The sequence below is a fragment of the Anopheles maculipalpis genome, chromosome 2RL (assembly GCF_943734695.1).
Source record: "Anopheles maculipalpis chromosome 2RL, idAnoMacuDA_375_x, whole genome shotgun sequence".
Taxonomy (NCBI): domain Eukaryota; kingdom Metazoa; phylum Arthropoda; class Insecta; order Diptera; family Culicidae; genus Anopheles; species Anopheles maculipalpis.
Window position 1 is genome coordinate 54,307,895 of NC_064871.1, and position 17,170 is coordinate 54,325,064.

The following is a 17,170-nucleotide window of genomic DNA, read 5'->3' on the forward strand; positions in this document are numbered from 1 at the left end:
TCAAAATCTGGTGACGACCGTTACCTTCCTCGCAAACATCTCACCCATCCACCGTACGATCACTATGCCCCACAGCTCACCAAGAAACATAATTGCAGCACACAGTAACCCGTAGCCGAGTATAAAGAATGCACCCAAAAAGTGACCAATCTTAAGCCTGACCGCACTCTCGTCATGCTGATGAATCCGCGCCCGTTCAATGTTTTGCATCACATCGGTCGGAAGGTACCGGATGGCGGCCCGCGTTCCTAGATGGTACAGTATACCCGACTGCTGTACCCGCAATATGTACTCGTTCAGGTTCGAGCGGAGCGGATTCGTGTTGGTAATCAGTGCCGCACAGTTTTGGGTGTAAATGGTATCCTTCAATGGTTGCAAAGTCTTCGAAGATTCGCGATCGAGAAAGTCGCTTGGTGCAAAGTTACCGTGCTGCGCTTGTTCGATAATGAACCCACTGTGTCCCTCGCGTACATGCCGTCTGGTCTCTTCCGGTGCGGCCGTAACATACGTTTTATTAATTTGCTGCAGATGAGGCTGTCCAAGCGCAGCGTAAAAATGGTACAAAACTTAGAAAAATTCCCCGCAGCAAAAAAAAAAAACAAAACAATTGAGGACTCGGTGGAACTTACCTCGGTAGCGTTCCAAATCTCCTCCAAACAGTAGAGCGTAGGACCGTACAATGGCATCCCGGTAGAGGCAAAATCTTTCACCGTATCAATGGATGTCTCGTACTGCGGCACAGTCATCACACTTGCCAACCCACCACTGTACAGATTGCTCACCATAAATCCGGCCAACAGTAGTGAGGTAAAGAGAAAGACGCACGACCAAAGATCGGTACGAATGGCTGACGATTGGGCCACAAAGAACCCTACGATCATGAGAATGGCATCGCTTAGTGTTAGCTGTTCGGCGATGAGTTCCGATGGACCACCATCGACACCGATCGACAGCAACAGCAACCGGTGCCGTACTGTCCCGGCAATCCATACTGCCACTATGCCGGCTAACAGTGTCATCATCACCGCTATCCACAGTGGTAAGGAGAACGAAAGAAAGGGAGTTCGCCAAAAGGGTAGCATTTTCGGCTTTGGTACAAGCACGGTCACACCGGAGCGACTGATCGTTGCCGTGTAGGTGGAGAAGTTGTACGGCTTAAACCAAAGATAGAACGCACCGAAAGCAATATCGGTTCGACGTTCGGCTACACTGCCCATCAGCCCGTTACCGGTACCATTCGGGTACACGTCACCCCATTCGTCTTCATCTTCTGCAAAGCGGCGAAGAGATAAAACAAAACAAAATATGCCGATGAGATCAAACGATATGCTTGTAAGGTTGAAGGACCATACTTACCCGGAAATACCACAATGTTGCAATTTCGCCGCTGGCAATAAGAAACCAGCAACTGTAATTCCGTTCCATCCAACCATATCGAGCGTTTTCCCGTTTCCGAATCGATGGCATTGCCGGCATTGACATCGGACTGTTGGAGAAATGGGAGAAAAGGAAAATGACCTTGCACGAGACGTCTCGCTCGGTGTGCACATACATACCAACCGTTCATAGCTTGTGAAGGGTAGATAATTGCACATGGACGTCCGTAACACGTATCCCATCAGATCGCTCGATTTGTCCGGAAAATATGTATGATATTTCCAACGATTCCAATCGATCGTAAGTTGCTGGAACGTAACGTTCACATTGCGCTCAAGCACATCCGTAATACTGAGGGTAGTTGTATAAAGATTCGTTGGCTTCTCTTGCTCACTGTACACCACTATCAGCACGTTCGGTGTCTCTGTTTCGTAGGGCAAATGGATTAAGATTTAAAACTTCACAAAACAACCCACACAAGGGGGAGGGGAACCATACCACGAAAAGCGCCATGTGATCTTAAACGATCAAACAGTTGCGTTTGATTCTGTTGCGTTACTAGCAAGATCAATCGTTTGTCCAACGATCGCTGCCGTGCACCATCGTGCACAGGTATGAAAAGGTCCAGAAAGCTCCCGATGCCGGGTTCGTCGACCACAAACGCTTGGCAGCCATTATTGATTGCGAGCAGCAAGTTGGTCCCGAGCTGATCGTTTACGGGCAGCAAAGTTCTACTCACTGTTACATCCGCGACAAAATCTCTTCCAATCGTACAGAAGCTGTAGCAATGCGAGTAGTACTTCAGGATCAAAAATCGCATCAAAACGCTCAGGGTTGGCAGTGCGGATCCACTTTCGGGTTCTATCTGAACAACCAATCCAGTTGGTGTGTCCATCATGCGTAGATTGATAGCAAATGATGTTTGCCGAAGATACGATATCCAGTATACTGCACCTTTAATGTTTAAGTTTTTTTTGTAGCTTCCGCTATTTGATCTTGACATCAAGGGTAATGATATAATCATTAGTCCGGTACCGGTAATGCAAGTAACTCTCTTTACTAGGTTCAATTACTTGTGATAGGATAGCAGGACTCAATTATATTGCACCTATTAAAGTTGGATGTGTAAATATTAAAACATAAGCGTAGATATTGTATGCATCATCGCCATCATTCCACTGTTCTTAATCGTGTGTGGATAAATTATTCATATCAGTTGATGTGACGCAAGAACTTACTTTTGCACAACACACGTGACATCATTTTTTATTTAAATTTCTAAGGCAAATGGCAACTCGACGAGATGTTTCAAACGAATATTGCAACAATTACCACTAATTTTCACAACCTACAGAGCATCAGCCAAGAGCAGCTGGAGAAGACGGCCCGGACCTTCCGGCAGGTTTGCCAACCGAAGCATAAAATAACAGATGGTAGGTCATGCCAATTAAATTAAATGTCGTCGACACGCATGTTAAAAAAGGGTCCCCACCCTCTTTGACTTCTTCTTTTACCACAGCCGTAGCAGACAATGTTAACCGTGGCATATTTGCCGAGACGAAAGATTTCAAGTGCTACGTTAGCTGCCTGTTGGATATTATGCAGGTGGCGCGCAAAGGAAAGGTAAACTATGAGAAATCGCTCAAACAGATAGACACCATGCTGCCGGATAACATGAAGCCGGCCTTTCGGGCTGGCCTGGAAGCGTGTAAAACGGCCGGTAGGTAGCTCCCGCTACTTCACTTTTTGTCAGTATTGTAATTTCTATCCTGTTTTTTTTTTTATACATATATTCAGCCCAAGGAATTAAAGATCACTGCGAGGCGGCCGCAATACTGTTGCAGTGTTTTTACAAGAACAATCCAATGTTTGTTTTTCCATAGCAGTTTAGTAGAGCTTTTCAGAGCATTTAAGAGAATACACGTAACTTCATCGATATTTCTGTTTGCTGTTTTGTTTATTCTTTTTTAAACAATTAGTATGCAGTTAAAAATCACCTCCTGATAGACTCCATTCAAGCAAAAAAATACTTTGGATTTTTAGCATGCAGACATTTCAGAAGAGCATAAGCCGCATCGCAGGGATTTTTGATGCCATTTGCTAAAAATATACCAAAACTATGTTACTGTTTTACAAACGACTATTAGACTGTTGATTTTTAACTTACCGGAGTCACGACAGCCATCAAATGCTTTCATGGTCGGAACGGCAATTTCGGTCGGAATCAGCAAATCAATCTGCTTGATCGCACTATCGGCCACAATCTTTCCCTTTTTCATCTGCAATGTGAATGTGGTTGAGTGATTGGTATTGGTGCCGTAGGTAAGCGTGTTTAATCGGTGAACGTTACCGCTTGCATCATTTCTAGCACACAGTTGGCGTAGCACTTAAGTTCCTTTATATCGACAAATTCACCCCGTCCAAGACCATCGATTAAATCTTCATTCGCCTTATTTTTGCCCATGCAAACCGTACGCATCATAGCACTCGTTTTGGCCATCTGATCCATTGTAGCTTTCTAAAATCAACCAATTAATTGGATGGAACATTAATTTGCGTACTGAGAATTTGTACCGTCGGCCTGCCACACTACTTACACTCGAACAGCAATCAAATAGCACTACACCAACCACCAGCAGTACGGACCAGTAAAATAGAGTCATTTGAGTCGTGAAATAAGTACCTGTTCGTGGGTGCAATCACAAAACATACACTGTCTACTGCAGGCATTGGAGAAATTGATTTTATAACCCAGCAGAATGAAACGACAGCTTTTAACAAGATTATTATTAGCCTTATGGGAAGACGGATGTGATGAGCTGTTCAATTCAGCGCGTACGGCGCAAGCTATGATTATATACGGAATGTGATAATCAATTATTTCCGGTCATTATTTTGCCACTTCCCCCGGTTGAATGCTTGCATTTAGGTCTAGTTTTGCTACAAAATTAAACTATTTTATTTGAATAACACAGCTATACAGCACTCTTAAAGAATAAAATTTGCTACCCTGACACACGACGTAATAAAATAACAAGCATGGACGCTGGCTACCCTTTTTTACCTCTCCAAGAGATGGCTCGCATCAAGGAATAAGATAGTGAGAGAGAGAAAGAGAGATCGTTTCCATACATTTGCACCATTTCCAACCGTTGAACGGATATGGTCTGAACTGTTAGATATCACGCACCAGACTCGCTACACCAGCTTTACTGTTAATTATCGAAGCTTGTATTTAACTAACGCTGCAATCCCATCAATACCAGCCTTATACAGCTTTTTCAAATGCCTACTGAGATTGATTTCTGAGGCACTCATTCTGTGTTGCTTGATAGGCGCTTGTCGCATCAAACCTATAAGCTCAACAATCCTCCTCAACACTGAAGGGTTTTATTCCGATCGCTTCCCTTCTGTCCAGACTCCGGTCTGGATCTTACAGTCGCTGCTGCTGGAATCGGTCCCGGTTGCGAAGCTTCTTGACGCAAACGTAGATCATGCTCGCGATTAACACAACCAGTGGCACACCAATACCAATGCCCGCCACGATCAGCACAAACGCGGACAACTCCTCGACCGGTGGTATCCCATACCCGACCTGGAACGTCATGGTAGTATAGTTTGTCTTGCGATAGAATCCATCCTCGCTCACACCAAACGAAACGTTCATGCCCTGCACCAGGAAGCTGTCCAGCTTGGTACCGTACAGAGCGTAGGCAAGGGTCGTCTGTAGTGCTGCCGTCGGTGACCGCACAGTAACCGGTTGGCTTTGGCGCGTTTCAGTCGATGTGGCGACATCTCGCTCGGGGTGTGTGTAAGACACGGGGCGATACTCTATGTAACCGCCGGCCGAAAAGGTGAAAGCACCCGGTGACAGTACGTCCACGATCTCGAATATGCCCGGCGTATGTTCGTCGTCAAGCGTTTTGCGCTTCGTTACCTCAAACTCCGAACCGACGACGGCTTGTTCCGATACGACAAATAGCAGCTCGATCGCAAAGCGCGGATTCGCGAAACGGTTGGTGATGTTGTTAAACACGATATCGATCTGTGTGGAATTCGATGTGTGCAGAAGATGGGGGAAGTCCATTCCATGGTCTTTCGTTGAGTATGCATTTAACTAAGAAGAAGAGATAGAAGCAGACGAAGTAGGTTAGTTCCGTCTGTCGTTTATATATTTGTTTTGTTTTATATTCAATAATAATATTGTCTAGACGCACCGTCATACTTAATAATAAATAAATAAATAATATTGTCTACCTCTGGAGCCTAAAACTAGTAAACGGAGAAACAGTGAATACGAACATATTATAAGAGGCATTATACACTGGCTGTGTGTTTAGAATTGGATAATTTTGGCCAATTTTGTGAGCATGACAACGCAGTAACGATAATAAGACCCACTTTTAAGACCCCGTAATAAAGTTTTGAGAAGGACGTAATTACTTAACGATATTTTGGGTTGAACTCAGGAGGCCATGATCGCTATGTGCCGCAACGAGGAGGGAAATATTCTGTCGTATGAGCGAGAGCTGATCAACAATCAACAAGTGGTACTTCGATAGACATCTTAATGGAGAAGATGCCAGAGATATCGAACCAGGCGCAGAAAGCTGACGAGAGCAGTACTACGACAACCAGCGTGACGAGAATACTGAGTGTACTGAGCGTACAATCAGTATGCAAAAAGGGCGAAAGGATGCAGTTTGTTAAATCATCACAGTCCTGAATGCTACCTGTAAGATTATGTTCCGAATACTCTTCTGCAGAATTCGTCCGGAGCTACCAAGCAGGATTTGATGGAAGCAAAACGACCACCAACCAAATCTTTACTCTACGGCAGATCCCCCAGAAATGCCGAGAGCACAAGGCGGCCTACGATACCATAGATCGGACGGAACTATATAGAAGTGCGGATTCCGTGGCATGCCGGTACGGCTATTGTGGGCCACCATGGACGAGATGCAGTGCCAGGTGAAAGTGTCGAACATGCTGGAAGGTGTCATGATCACTCCAAACCCTTGGCTTCGCGGATGCATTTGACATTACATTCGACTGAAACGCGATGAAGATAAAATACATGTTTGTCGGAGGCGGTCAGACCGTGATAGAGTTTGAATCGGAAGCAGAGTATCAGTTGACGGCGAAGAACTCAAGGCGGTAGAAGAGTTCAGCTCTCTTGGTATGATTGAATCTTCGGACAACAACGCTAGGACTATGCTGACGGAAGACGTCCATGCATTCACCATTTTCGAACGGCGGGTCGGCGGCGGCTAAGGACTATCTTTGGCGTTGTGTGCGCGCAGGGCGTGTGGCAAAGAAGAATGAACCACGAGCTAGCTGAGTGGTGGGGTTGTATACCCCACCAGGAAGGTTCTCGAGAGTGAGCTCGTTGGTTGAATCAAGTGGAGTGAAACCTAACGGAGATCGGATGCAGCCGTGCACACCAGACCGAGTTTCTTGAAAACGGATTGGCGACCTGACTAAATCCCAAATCCCGTCCGGACCGTCTCCCCGTAGTTTGGACTGACAATCCAACTACGTGGTATCGTCGGTAAGCCTAGTAGTAAGCCATTCGGCCGGCGTGACCTATGTCATTAAGTCAAAAAGAAGAATGACATCCACGGCCATTCTGAAGACCCCACCGATTCTTCTACGATGATCAGCATAATTCGGTCACACTTTATATGAGTAATACATGGAACTACTGCTGCGGCTGCGATTTGCATACGACCAGTTTCACCAATACCAACGATAGGCCTCGATACGTGCCCAATGTTCTCACAACAAATTGAACAGTTACTCTTCTTGCAAATCGTCGGAATGCATGAAAAGAAACATATATTTAGTATCGCGAGTGAAACAAGCACGAATGGGCGATTTATAAATCTTGTTCATACAACAACAAAAACTACCCTCATGCATATTTATCAGTGCCCAATCAATAATCCAATCAACAAACCTGCAATCCTGTGAAGAGAAAATCGATAAACTAATGGCCATGATAGTCGTACCTTGAAAAGGAAATCATCGCCCGCATTGATTGCCATCATAGCGTCCTGTTCGTTTGACCACAGCAAGCTGCGGTTCCAGATGAAGTTGTGTGGATCGTAAACAAACACATTCGAATCATCATCCAGCATAGCGCGATCGTGCGCATCATCGTACTGAAAAATCTGCAAAAAAAAACTCATGAAAAAGAAATTGAATCGCACACACGGCCAACATAGTGGCCCTTGCTATGGAGCCACAATGTTCTATTTCCGCCCACTTTGCTCCGACTTTATCCACCTCCGCTTACCCGGTTGATAATCGCCATAAACGTGTATTGTGGAACTTCGGTAAAGTACGCAGAGCCCGCCTTGCTATCTATCAATCGCTGCCAATCGATGTGGAATTTAGCCTCTTTGCTCGTTAATGCCACCAGAATCGTAGGTTTGCCAGTAAAATCCCACACATAATGAATCGTATCGGTGTCCGACGTGGCCGCAATGTGTACCAGCGTAATCGCATTATTATTTTCGCAGTAATCTCTGCATCCCGGATTCAATGTAGTAGTCAGCTGCAAAATGAAGCGAAACATACTATGTAAATCAGTGACTCACGACGATCGGTTTGATAAATGCAAAACAGAACAAAACGGCCTACTTTTCGCTGCAATTTGCTGGGCTCATCACAACGGGCAACGTTTAGTAGGTGCACCAACACAGCGACGCCCAGCAAAAACGAGATACATTTATCACTGTTTTGTAACATGTTTGGCTTTAATTTCAAGCTTCGAATAATGTACAGTTCCCAGTTGTGTTAGAAGTACAGGTTAGTCCAAAAATATACCAGCTTATATTCAACTACAAAGAAGGCACTTTAATTTCGCACTGAACACTGCAAGCGCAACCGATACAGCTGACGCATGCTGCCTGTCACTTGTGCAGTTGTTTTTGTTTAGATTTGTCTCGGCGCCATCACTGTCCACAGCGCCCTCTAATGTTGGGTTATCGCACTGTCATACTCAAGCGGTAGTCCACTTTTCGGTTACTAAAACGATTTGGTTACCTGTATGAGAAAACACCTTTTAGCTGATGGTCGGTGGAAATGGTGGACGCTGCACAACTTCTTCACGTTCCGTATCGAGCGTACCGTTTTATTACCCGTCAACTGTAAAAACATTGTTTCGAGATTCTGTCTGGGGTATGCGCTATGTCTGGGACTACAATTTTGGTCGCTGTTTTTTTTTTCTTTCTGATGGCAAACCTATAGGGGAAAGCATTAGCTCGTTCATCAAATTACGTGTTTTTTTCATTTATTCATAGAGGGATTTTAGTTTTAACAACTACATTCGCCTATCTTTGCTTTATCATTATGTTTATATAAATTAGACATCAAAAGCGGTGTTGACAATACGCCATTGTTCCGTCATAATTAATTATACATAAATTCACCTATCTCTCAAATTAACCGTATATTTCCTTTGAAATGAATTACATCGTCGACGAACTCCTTTTTTCACAACCATTGTAAAGAAAGACGGACAGTACGTTAAAATCACCTGCTATTGTACGTAACGTAAAAACGAGATTATGAAATCAATATTTTACGAAACGACTTAGTTTTTGAGTAAAACTTAGTTGAATATTTAAAAAAAGTTGCTATCATTGAATCAATCGTAAAATGGATTGTTAGTCTCTGTTAGCCATTCTGTTAAACAGGTGGCCAAAGCATATAACACCATTCATCAATTTTTAATTCAAGTAAACATGTTTCTAATAGTTTTATACATCTCCTCTCTACTTTTTCAAATCTCGCATTGGTTAGCGTTAATAATAAAGAACAAATTAGCCTTTTTACGACGCGAAGTTGTTATACTTTTGTCAGATTAATTCTGAAACAATGAATTGGACACTAATGAACAAAAATTAAGTTGCATTAGAAAGTAAAGATGCTGATAAACATTCTGCCAAATTTTGATAAAATTATGCCTGGTAGCAGCACTTTGAAAATCGGATATAACAGTGGTCTTAATGAATTGTTCGATACTGTATTTATTTATTTTTATTTTTTATTCGGTATGACGGCACATTACGGTATCGTCATACATTTTTTTTTTCATTTTTTTTTCTATATACATATGGGTCACGAGAGATTTTAAAATCAATATTTCAGGTTGTGATGAGTTTTTCTGAAAATTTCTCACTTTGAGATCGCTTTGTGAGAATCTGGTGCATACACAAGGTTGTCCTGTGTAGATAGCATGTGTAGGCGCAGGGTTTTCAAAAAGCAATTTCAAAGAAAGAAAATTTCACCAACACCATAAAGAACGTGAAATGCTTCTTCTTCTTCTTCTTGACTTAACGACCTCTACGGGGGGTCAATCCTCACTACTGGGGGGCGGTTCGCATAGGATTTGAACCCCGGTCCTGCCGTTTGAAGACCGGCGCCTCCGTCGCCTGCACCAACGGGCCGCTAATAAAAAAAAGTGAAATTCTGATCCTGAAATCTCTCCTGGCCCGCAGCCTTTAGGTAAAATTAAAGAAATGTTTGCTTGCTTTTCCAATATGGTGCGTCAAAATTTTCCAATTGGAACACACTTCCAAATACTTATCTCTGCTACTATTTATCATTTATCATCAAATCGTGCTGCGATGCGAGTTTTCGGTCTAGATTTCACATTCTAAAAATAGAAATGATAGAATAATAGATAGATAAATAAGAGACCCATTACTTTACATGCCCCTATTAACGGTTAGTGTTACCTTGACGATAGCAGTGTCGTTTTTTTTGACCTCCTTTTCTTTTGTTTCTGTTGTCGGTACAGTTTTACCAACAGCAGCACTGTTCTGTCTATTCTTCAGCTGTTTTGTGTCGGATTTTTGTGAAAGAAAGGTTGCAAATCCTTGTTTCACTTCTGCCTGTTTTTGCTCTACCTCCTGCCTTCGACGAGCATTTTTCTCGTTGAAGCTGCCGCTGTTGTTACTACTAGCCGGTTGTGCGACAGCAGCTTTCACATAGTTGTTCCCAGTCAATCTATCACTATTGCTGCTATTATGTACAGTGGTACTGGATTTACTTTCCGCTTTTTTTTTTAATGCCTGTAAAGGCACAAATGCTCCTTTCCCAGGTGGATTGTTGTCGTTGTTTGTCAAATGCTGTGGACCCTTTGGACCCCAGGTGGAGGGATGCTGCTGCAGGTGCGGTGAGTTCTGTTGTTGGTGCCTATAATGCTGCTCTTGTTGCTGGTAAGGTGTCCTACCCATTTCCACGCGATTTGCAAAAGGCGCCGAAGAGTGCATGGGCATACGTTGGGCGAATGGTGGTGGTTGAAAACCAACGAACGGATGGTTTTCGTTCCGCATACGCAATCCCGCCGGAGCGAAAGCCGGTTGCATGGGCATCGACGGTTGCTGGGGAGCCGTAAAATGAACTGGAGGACCCATCATAGGTCTGAAGCCGAATGCGGTATGGACAGGCTGTGCGTTCTGTATTAAGTGCTGTTCGGGTATGAGGCTGGCGGAAGCACTTTTCGATGTCGGCATCGTTTGCCACTGAATCGGTGGTTTCGGCAGGCTGGCGGGTGCAGGTACGACAATAGTAGATGGTGAAAAAGCTGACATTTCGTTCTTGCTTTGGACAGATTTATCGTCGATACGAAGCATTTGCTTCAAATACCCTGCCATATTGTCTTCGCTCCTCTGCTCAACACGCCAAGAACCATTGTTTGGTTCCGTGTCATGTTTCTCACTCCAATTAAAAGAGACTTTATCCATCGGTACATTTTTCTGCTCGCCATGCTTGGGACCGTTGTTTGGCGTCGTGTCATGTTTCACTCTGCAACTCAAATACGCCTTTTCATCCGATCGTTCGGTGCTCACTCGGACATTGCGATTACCTGAGAATTGGCGGGGCGATTGAACAAAGCTTTCAATGTCGTTATCATCAAACAACGGTCCAGAATGCTTTGACGATTCCTTCAGCTTTTTCCATAGTCGTTCAAACTCGACCTTTTGCGGCTGTTTGGTATCCGTTTCCTTCTGCTTAGTGCTAATATTATGATACCCCTGATGCCCACTAACAACAGCCGATGGATCAATGTTCCTATCTTTGTTGGTAGTTTTGCCGATACGTTCATGCAATCGTTGATGAATGGAAGCCATCTTTCCGGTAATATAGGACGATCCGTTTGTAGTGGATGGTACTGCTGTCAACTTCTCCTCATTGCGGATACTCTCCTGCGCTCTCCCTTTATAACGGTTTCCAAAAAATTGTTTTCCGCATGAAATGTTCAACACGGCACCCTGCACAAGCCGCGTTATACGCTTTTCCGTCCTGGATATCCCGCCGATTCCAACGCCCTTGTAAAAAGGTTTGTCAAATAATATTTCTAAATTAACGTCCCACTGACCGATTGCTTCGCGGCGCACCGGGTTAGGATCGGATACTCTGTGCATACCAATGACGGTACCCCGTGCTCCGACCGGCACATCTTCCTTATCCTGTACCACGATCACACGATCGAGTAGTTCAAACCTTGTACTCGGATCAATCAATTTCGCCTGCTTCATGCCGGGCCGATACAATTCCTTCGGATTGACAAACATTGTTTTCACTTTGGGTTGGTGCAGGGCCTCATGTTCGTCTATAAGTTCGACTAACTTTGCGATGGCATTCTGTTCCAGCGCTATAATACTGCAGCTGCGTCGTTCCGCGTTCACATGGTCTTGCGTGTTAAGCCAATCGTTCAGCTCCTTCAGTTTACCCTCGTTTCCTTCGCCGAATAAATCTGTCTCAAAGAAAACCTTCGTTCTGCCAAGTGCATGGAACTTTTCCGGCAGCGAGGGAAACTGCTCCAGGTACTTTTCGATCAGCGCCACAGTTTTGTCCGAAAAGTACCACGTTTTGTTGATCTTTTTAGAGTAACCGACCGTTTCTTCCTCCTTCGACATCAGACGTAGCCGCAGACCGATATTAACCGCTTTGTCACCTGCGTTAAGGCCACGATGCCCGCCAGGTGCAACCAGTAACGACCCCGTCAGCTGCAACAATAGTCCCACCGATATGCCAGTCGCTGCCGCCGTATCGTCAACATTTCGGTAGCCGCGCAACGATAGGCAATGCACGTCAAACGCAGGGCCTAAATCGGGCTCGTCGTAGACCAGAAACCGTGCCTGCAAACGGTTCGTTGAGGGCGAAAAATCGACCACGTTACCCATGCTGCCATAGAATTCGGTCGCCCGGAGGAATACCGTACAGTCCACTGGGAGCATTTCCTGCATGTCCACGTACGACTTTTCATTCTTCATCACATCTTGCAAATCACGAACAATTGTCTAGAAAGAAGTGAAGCAAATAGAACAAGGAGTTTATAGAATTTGCTAAATGTAAAATGTGTTGGACAAGCATGATGCTCCCACCTGCGCCGGATACGCCATGTCAATATTGTTCCACAGCTTTTTTAAGACGAACCCATAGTCCTGTAGCACATACTCCGTACCTATAGCAATTTTTACATGCACCAACTGCGTGATCGGCCCAACATCTATTGCCAGACGACTGCTATTGCTGTGAGGGTATTGTGTATAAATAAAAAAAAAAGCTTTTGTCGTACAAATGCTGATGCCTAGATTCGATTAGTCCAGGCACGCTACCTGGGTAGCTATTGACAACGGCAATCATACTTTGAACGCCGTCATCATAAGATGGACGCCGTGACCTAGTAGTTCGTTAAGCCAAGTACAAGAAGAATGTAAAATTTTGATATTCCTCCGAAACATTCAAATCCAAGCAACAGCTGTGATTAGTACAATTAAATTTCGTTTAAGGTTTGCTAACTTACTGCTCTTTGATGGAATGGCAGGATAGCCGAAACGATCTCTCTTCGCTTTTGGATGGTTCGCTGTTGCACTCGTAAGTTTTCGATGCATCCGACACACGTACTACGATCGCTTCCATTAAATGGGGCCAGCTTACGTGCACGACTTTGCCCAACAAATTCTTGGCCAGTTGCGCTGTGTCCAATTGATCAGCCGGTGCTGGATCTAGCACAACTACCATACTATCGTTCTTGCTAGCGAAATTAAAAATCTTAACACCCACATGTTTCAATTCGCCCTGCAATGTGATGATTTATTAGCGAGAGTGCGAGTGAGTGAGAGAGAGAGAGAGAGAGAAAAAAAGTTTAGTTTCAGAGTGACTGAAAACCATTTTATAGGGCAATACACACATGATGCGGTAAATGAGTGAATGTTGGAAAACCCTTCGCATAACCGTGCAGTATAGCACCCTTCGACGGTCCCAGCACTAGCTTGTCTTCCGACACATGTAGTTTATAGCGCCATATTTCTTTTCGCTTCACTGGCAATTCGTCAATACGCGCAAAGCCATATTTTGCTTCCAGCGGGAGCCTTTGCTCGATATCGTACTGGTACTGTAGCATTGGTCCATGTACGTTCCGTTGTTTCTCCTCGTCCGTGAGAAACGCATCGCACGGACTCATTGCTTTTAGCAGACGCTTTTCGTCGATGAACGGAATCAGCACAACCGCTTCCCACGCTTGCTGCTTTCCGTTCAGATCGGTGGTGAATTTTGTCGGATAAAAGTCGTACACCGAGCTGTTCGGGTCGATCATGAGATCGTGGTAGGCCGGTGGCAAATGTTGCATGCTAGCCGTTGGCAGCACACTGAGCAGCTGCTGAAACGGTAGGAACGGACTTGCCATTTCAAACTCTAGCTTTAGATCTGCAAAGTTGTCCACATCGCTGATGAATGGTGCGTAATGGTGGGGGTAATACCATGACCACGACACAACGCCCCGATAATAATAATGCAGGGTCCATTGGAGTGCTCGAATGTAACATTCGGTTTGTTCCGCCCGAACTTCCCTAAGAAAAAAGGGTGGACGAAAAAGCATTGGTGAGTTCAGGAGGAACGGCTTTCATACGTCTGGCAAGGCATTTCGCATACTCAGTAAAATCCGCATATCCCATCTTTGTCACGTAATAATTTCGCTTGTAACTCTGGAACTCTTTCTCAAACAGTTCCGGGTCGTTCTCGATATCATTCTGTGTGACCGGCCTATCTTCATCATCTTCCCCCTCGAAATCCAACATCTCCGAAGCCATGATCAACGCTGCCAAGTCTTCGTCCATGGCTCGCTCGGCAATAATCTCATCCGTATTCACATCAAACGCTTCCAGCTAGAAAAAAGGAGATAAGTATTTTAAAAATCATATGCAAATGCGACACGTTAAAAAGCAGTTTAGGCATACATTGTTTTTACCACATTTGTCCTCGAAATACTTGAGCTCCATGTAGCGCTCGAGAAACATATCCCGATCAAAGCGCGCCAGCCGTCTCATCAACAACTGCAACCGCGGCAAGTTCAGTATCCCGCCCTCGTTAATGTATCCGTCCATCTCGGGCAATACATCCTTGTACGCACTGTACAAAATAGGAAGTGCGTTTTCGTTGATATGCAGATGTGGTATATGAGGAATGAAATCATTTCCAACTAAGTAGCCCATCAGCACCCAATCATCGATAAGCTTGTGTAGGTCGAACGGGAACTTTAGGCGGTCGCGGATACTGGCAAACTCCAGCTCCAGATACTCGCTCAATAGCGTCAAGTGCAACAGATAGAATCGTATGTCCTGCAGAATCGACGTTTTTTTGTCATTTTTTCCAAATTTTACTTCCTCTCTTAACAAGGAGAAGTAACGCTCGTGCGTACATAATCCCAGCATTATCAGGTCGGCGTCCAAACCGTACAGACAGTGGCGCAAGTTTGGGTTAAATCCGGGCTGAGCTTTCGCGTGCCTAATGTACTCCATAATTTTATGCTCACCTTCTCCTGGGGTCTAAAAAAACGCAAAAAAAAACCTTTTATGACATTTTCCAGTAACTGGTTGCTAACTTGAAAGTCGCTTCACCTCATGACCGCTTAGTATGACAGTGCACGCCTTCCATAAGGGGTCGGTGGCTATCTTAACTTGAACAAAATGTTCCAGAGCGTGCTGCAGGCGCACCATAAACGGGGTCCCCGGTGTGATACAATTGCTATCAAACGGATTGCCTGACGGGATTGGATCACCGTTTGCTTTTGCTCTTTCCAACAGTTCGGTAGCTTCCTGGGCCGAGCGGAAACGGCGACCACGCTGTTGGTTCATTTTGGCCCGCGGTGCCACACCATCGACGGCAATAAAGAACACCTTTTGAGGTCGAATCATTTTGAATAGGTACTCGACATATTGAAATATTGCCTCAAATATAGCATCCTCCTGGATCCGGAAGCTTATGTCGCCATCGTTCGGGTGTGAACAGTTGTGGATAATACCGTTCATGTCCAGGTAGAGATTGTCGAATTCTGGCACCTATGCATCCAGCGCAATACGTAGCACACAAGGAGATAAGACAAGGAGAAAGTAGCATCAATTCATCATTCCACACGCATACGCATGCAACACACACATGCTCATACGCTCACCTGATTTTCACGCAACAGCTCGGACAAGCAAGGATATCTTTCGCTCATGTAGCGAAAAAACTTAGGCACACCCATTCTTATGTGGTCCTCAGTTGATCAACTTTTGGTTCGAAAGTGTGTACAATATCATTCACTAGTGTGACAAATTATTCAGAATATGAATGCTTTCGATAGTTATTTCACAAGCGTCTCCTCCTTTTCTACTGATGAAATGTCATACAGCAGCACAATCCCTGTCGACAAAATCTGCCTTAATAGCGCCTTAGTTGTCAAATTTGTATGGAAAAATCCCATAGTAGTGGTTATTAAGGCAATTTTGTCAAAAGGGATCAAAAGGGATAAAAGAGGGACATTTTGGGAGCTTGTAGAGAGGATTTTGAACATTTTCTTAATTTTTCGTAGTTTCCAGGGTTACCGACAGAGGGTGTAACTGTTACTGTTGTCATCATGATATCAAAGATATCATGAAACCACTCACTTTTCAAATATACAGGGAGATCTGGATAATTTTGACAGTCACCTACGGAGAAAGAAAAAAAAAATTATGGCAAAATTATTCATCGGGGAAATTTTGTTTTGTTTTAGAAATAGTAGCTTACCATGTATTTTATTCATTTTATTCAAAATATCCGCCCTCGGCTTCTATTACGGCCTCCACCCGTCTCCGGAACCGGGAACAAGCCCTGGCGACAGTTTCGCGGGGTAGAGCCGCGAAAACGGACCTGATTTTCGCCATCAGCTCCGGCTTGGTGTTGCTGGAGGTTCTGTTGGTGTCCCGTTCCACCGCGCCCCACACGAAATAATCTATTGGATTAAGATCCGAGGAGCTGGGAGGCCACAAATTCGGCGCGGTAAAGTCGTTGAAATTGGTCGCCAACCACTTTATCGTTTTGGAGGCTGTATGGCACGGAGCGGAATCCTGCTGGAACACGTATGGTCTGCCGTTGGCCACTCTCGTGAACCAAGGCTTTACGACGGTGTCCAGCATGGAAATGTCCGCGTTCAGCCTCAGCTCCTGCTCGAAAAAGTTGGGCGGCATCACGTCCCCTTCCAATGACACGCAGGAAAAAACCATCGCCGTCTGGGAGAACTTGGTTTGCGGCACCCGTGGCACGTCCGCCGGGCAGTAAGCCAGCCACCGGTTGTTCTGGGTGTTAACCGTGTCGGCGGTTGTCGCGTCCGGCGCGGATCATCATGATGCATGTGATCCGCTTCCACAATGTACTCTTTTTTGCATTTTTTTATCACGGGATGTTTTCGCTGCTTGTTCCGTACACTTTTAGCTGCGCGAATGACGTATTGCTTGTTTTCCTATGCCAACTC

The 17,170-nt window shown here is 44.8% G+C and overlaps 5 protein-coding genes across 5 annotated transcripts; 1 reads left to right on the forward strand and 4 right to left on the reverse strand.

Annotated features, from left to right (window-relative positions):
- On the reverse strand, positions 1-2,272 carry LOC126567271 (glutamate receptor ionotropic, delta-1-like). Its single transcript, XM_050223502.1, has 5 exons — positions 1,876-2,272; positions 1,557-1,801; positions 1,357-1,486; positions 630-1,270; positions 1-534 (listed from the first exon to the last, which is right to left on the reverse strand). The coding sequence occupies exons 1-5, from the start codon at positions 2,270-2,272 to the stop codon at positions 1-3; spliced, it is 1,947 nt and encodes a 648-aa protein (XP_050079459.1).
- A 408-nt stretch (positions 2,273-2,680) lies between these two features.
- LOC126567272 (general odorant-binding protein 72) lies at positions 2,681-3,271 on the forward strand. The gene is made up of 3 exons (XM_050223503.1): positions 2,681-2,810; positions 2,897-3,097; positions 3,175-3,271. Exons 1-3 carry the CDS (start codon positions 2,681-2,683, stop codon positions 3,258-3,260), a joined length of 417 nt encoding a protein of 138 aa, XP_050079460.1. The 3' UTR covers positions 3,261-3,271.
- A 120-nt stretch (positions 3,272-3,391) lies between these two features.
- On the reverse strand, positions 3,392-4,040 carry LOC126559413 (general odorant-binding protein 72-like). The gene is made up of 4 exons (XM_050215565.1): positions 3,975-4,040; positions 3,728-3,895; positions 3,545-3,656; positions 3,392-3,477 (listed from the first exon to the last, which is right to left on the reverse strand). Exons 1-4 carry the CDS (start codon positions 4,038-4,040, stop codon positions 3,392-3,394), a joined length of 432 nt encoding a protein of 143 aa, XP_050071522.1.
- A 770-nt stretch (positions 4,041-4,810) lies between these two features.
- LOC126567273 (glycosylated lysosomal membrane protein B-like) lies at positions 4,811-8,130 on the reverse strand. The gene is made up of 4 exons (XM_050223504.1): positions 8,023-8,130; positions 7,676-7,936; positions 7,389-7,550; positions 4,811-5,494 (listed from the first exon to the last, which is right to left on the reverse strand). Exons 1-4 carry the CDS (start codon positions 8,128-8,130, stop codon positions 4,811-4,813), a joined length of 1,215 nt encoding a protein of 404 aa, XP_050079461.1.
- A 1,858-nt stretch (positions 8,131-9,988) lies between these two features.
- Positions 9,989-15,941, reverse strand: LOC126567274 (5'-3' exoribonuclease 1). Its single transcript, XM_050223506.1, has 9 exons — positions 15,848-15,941; positions 15,294-15,734; positions 14,634-15,221; positions 14,329-14,561; positions 13,589-14,246; positions 13,202-13,476; positions 12,780-12,927; positions 10,185-12,695; positions 9,989-10,042 (listed from the first exon to the last, which is right to left on the reverse strand). The coding sequence occupies exons 1-9, from the start codon at positions 15,920-15,922 to the stop codon at positions 9,989-9,991; spliced, it is 4,983 nt and encodes a 1,660-aa protein (XP_050079463.1). The 5' UTR covers positions 15,923-15,941.
- Positions 15,942-17,170: the final 1,229 nt, after the last annotated feature.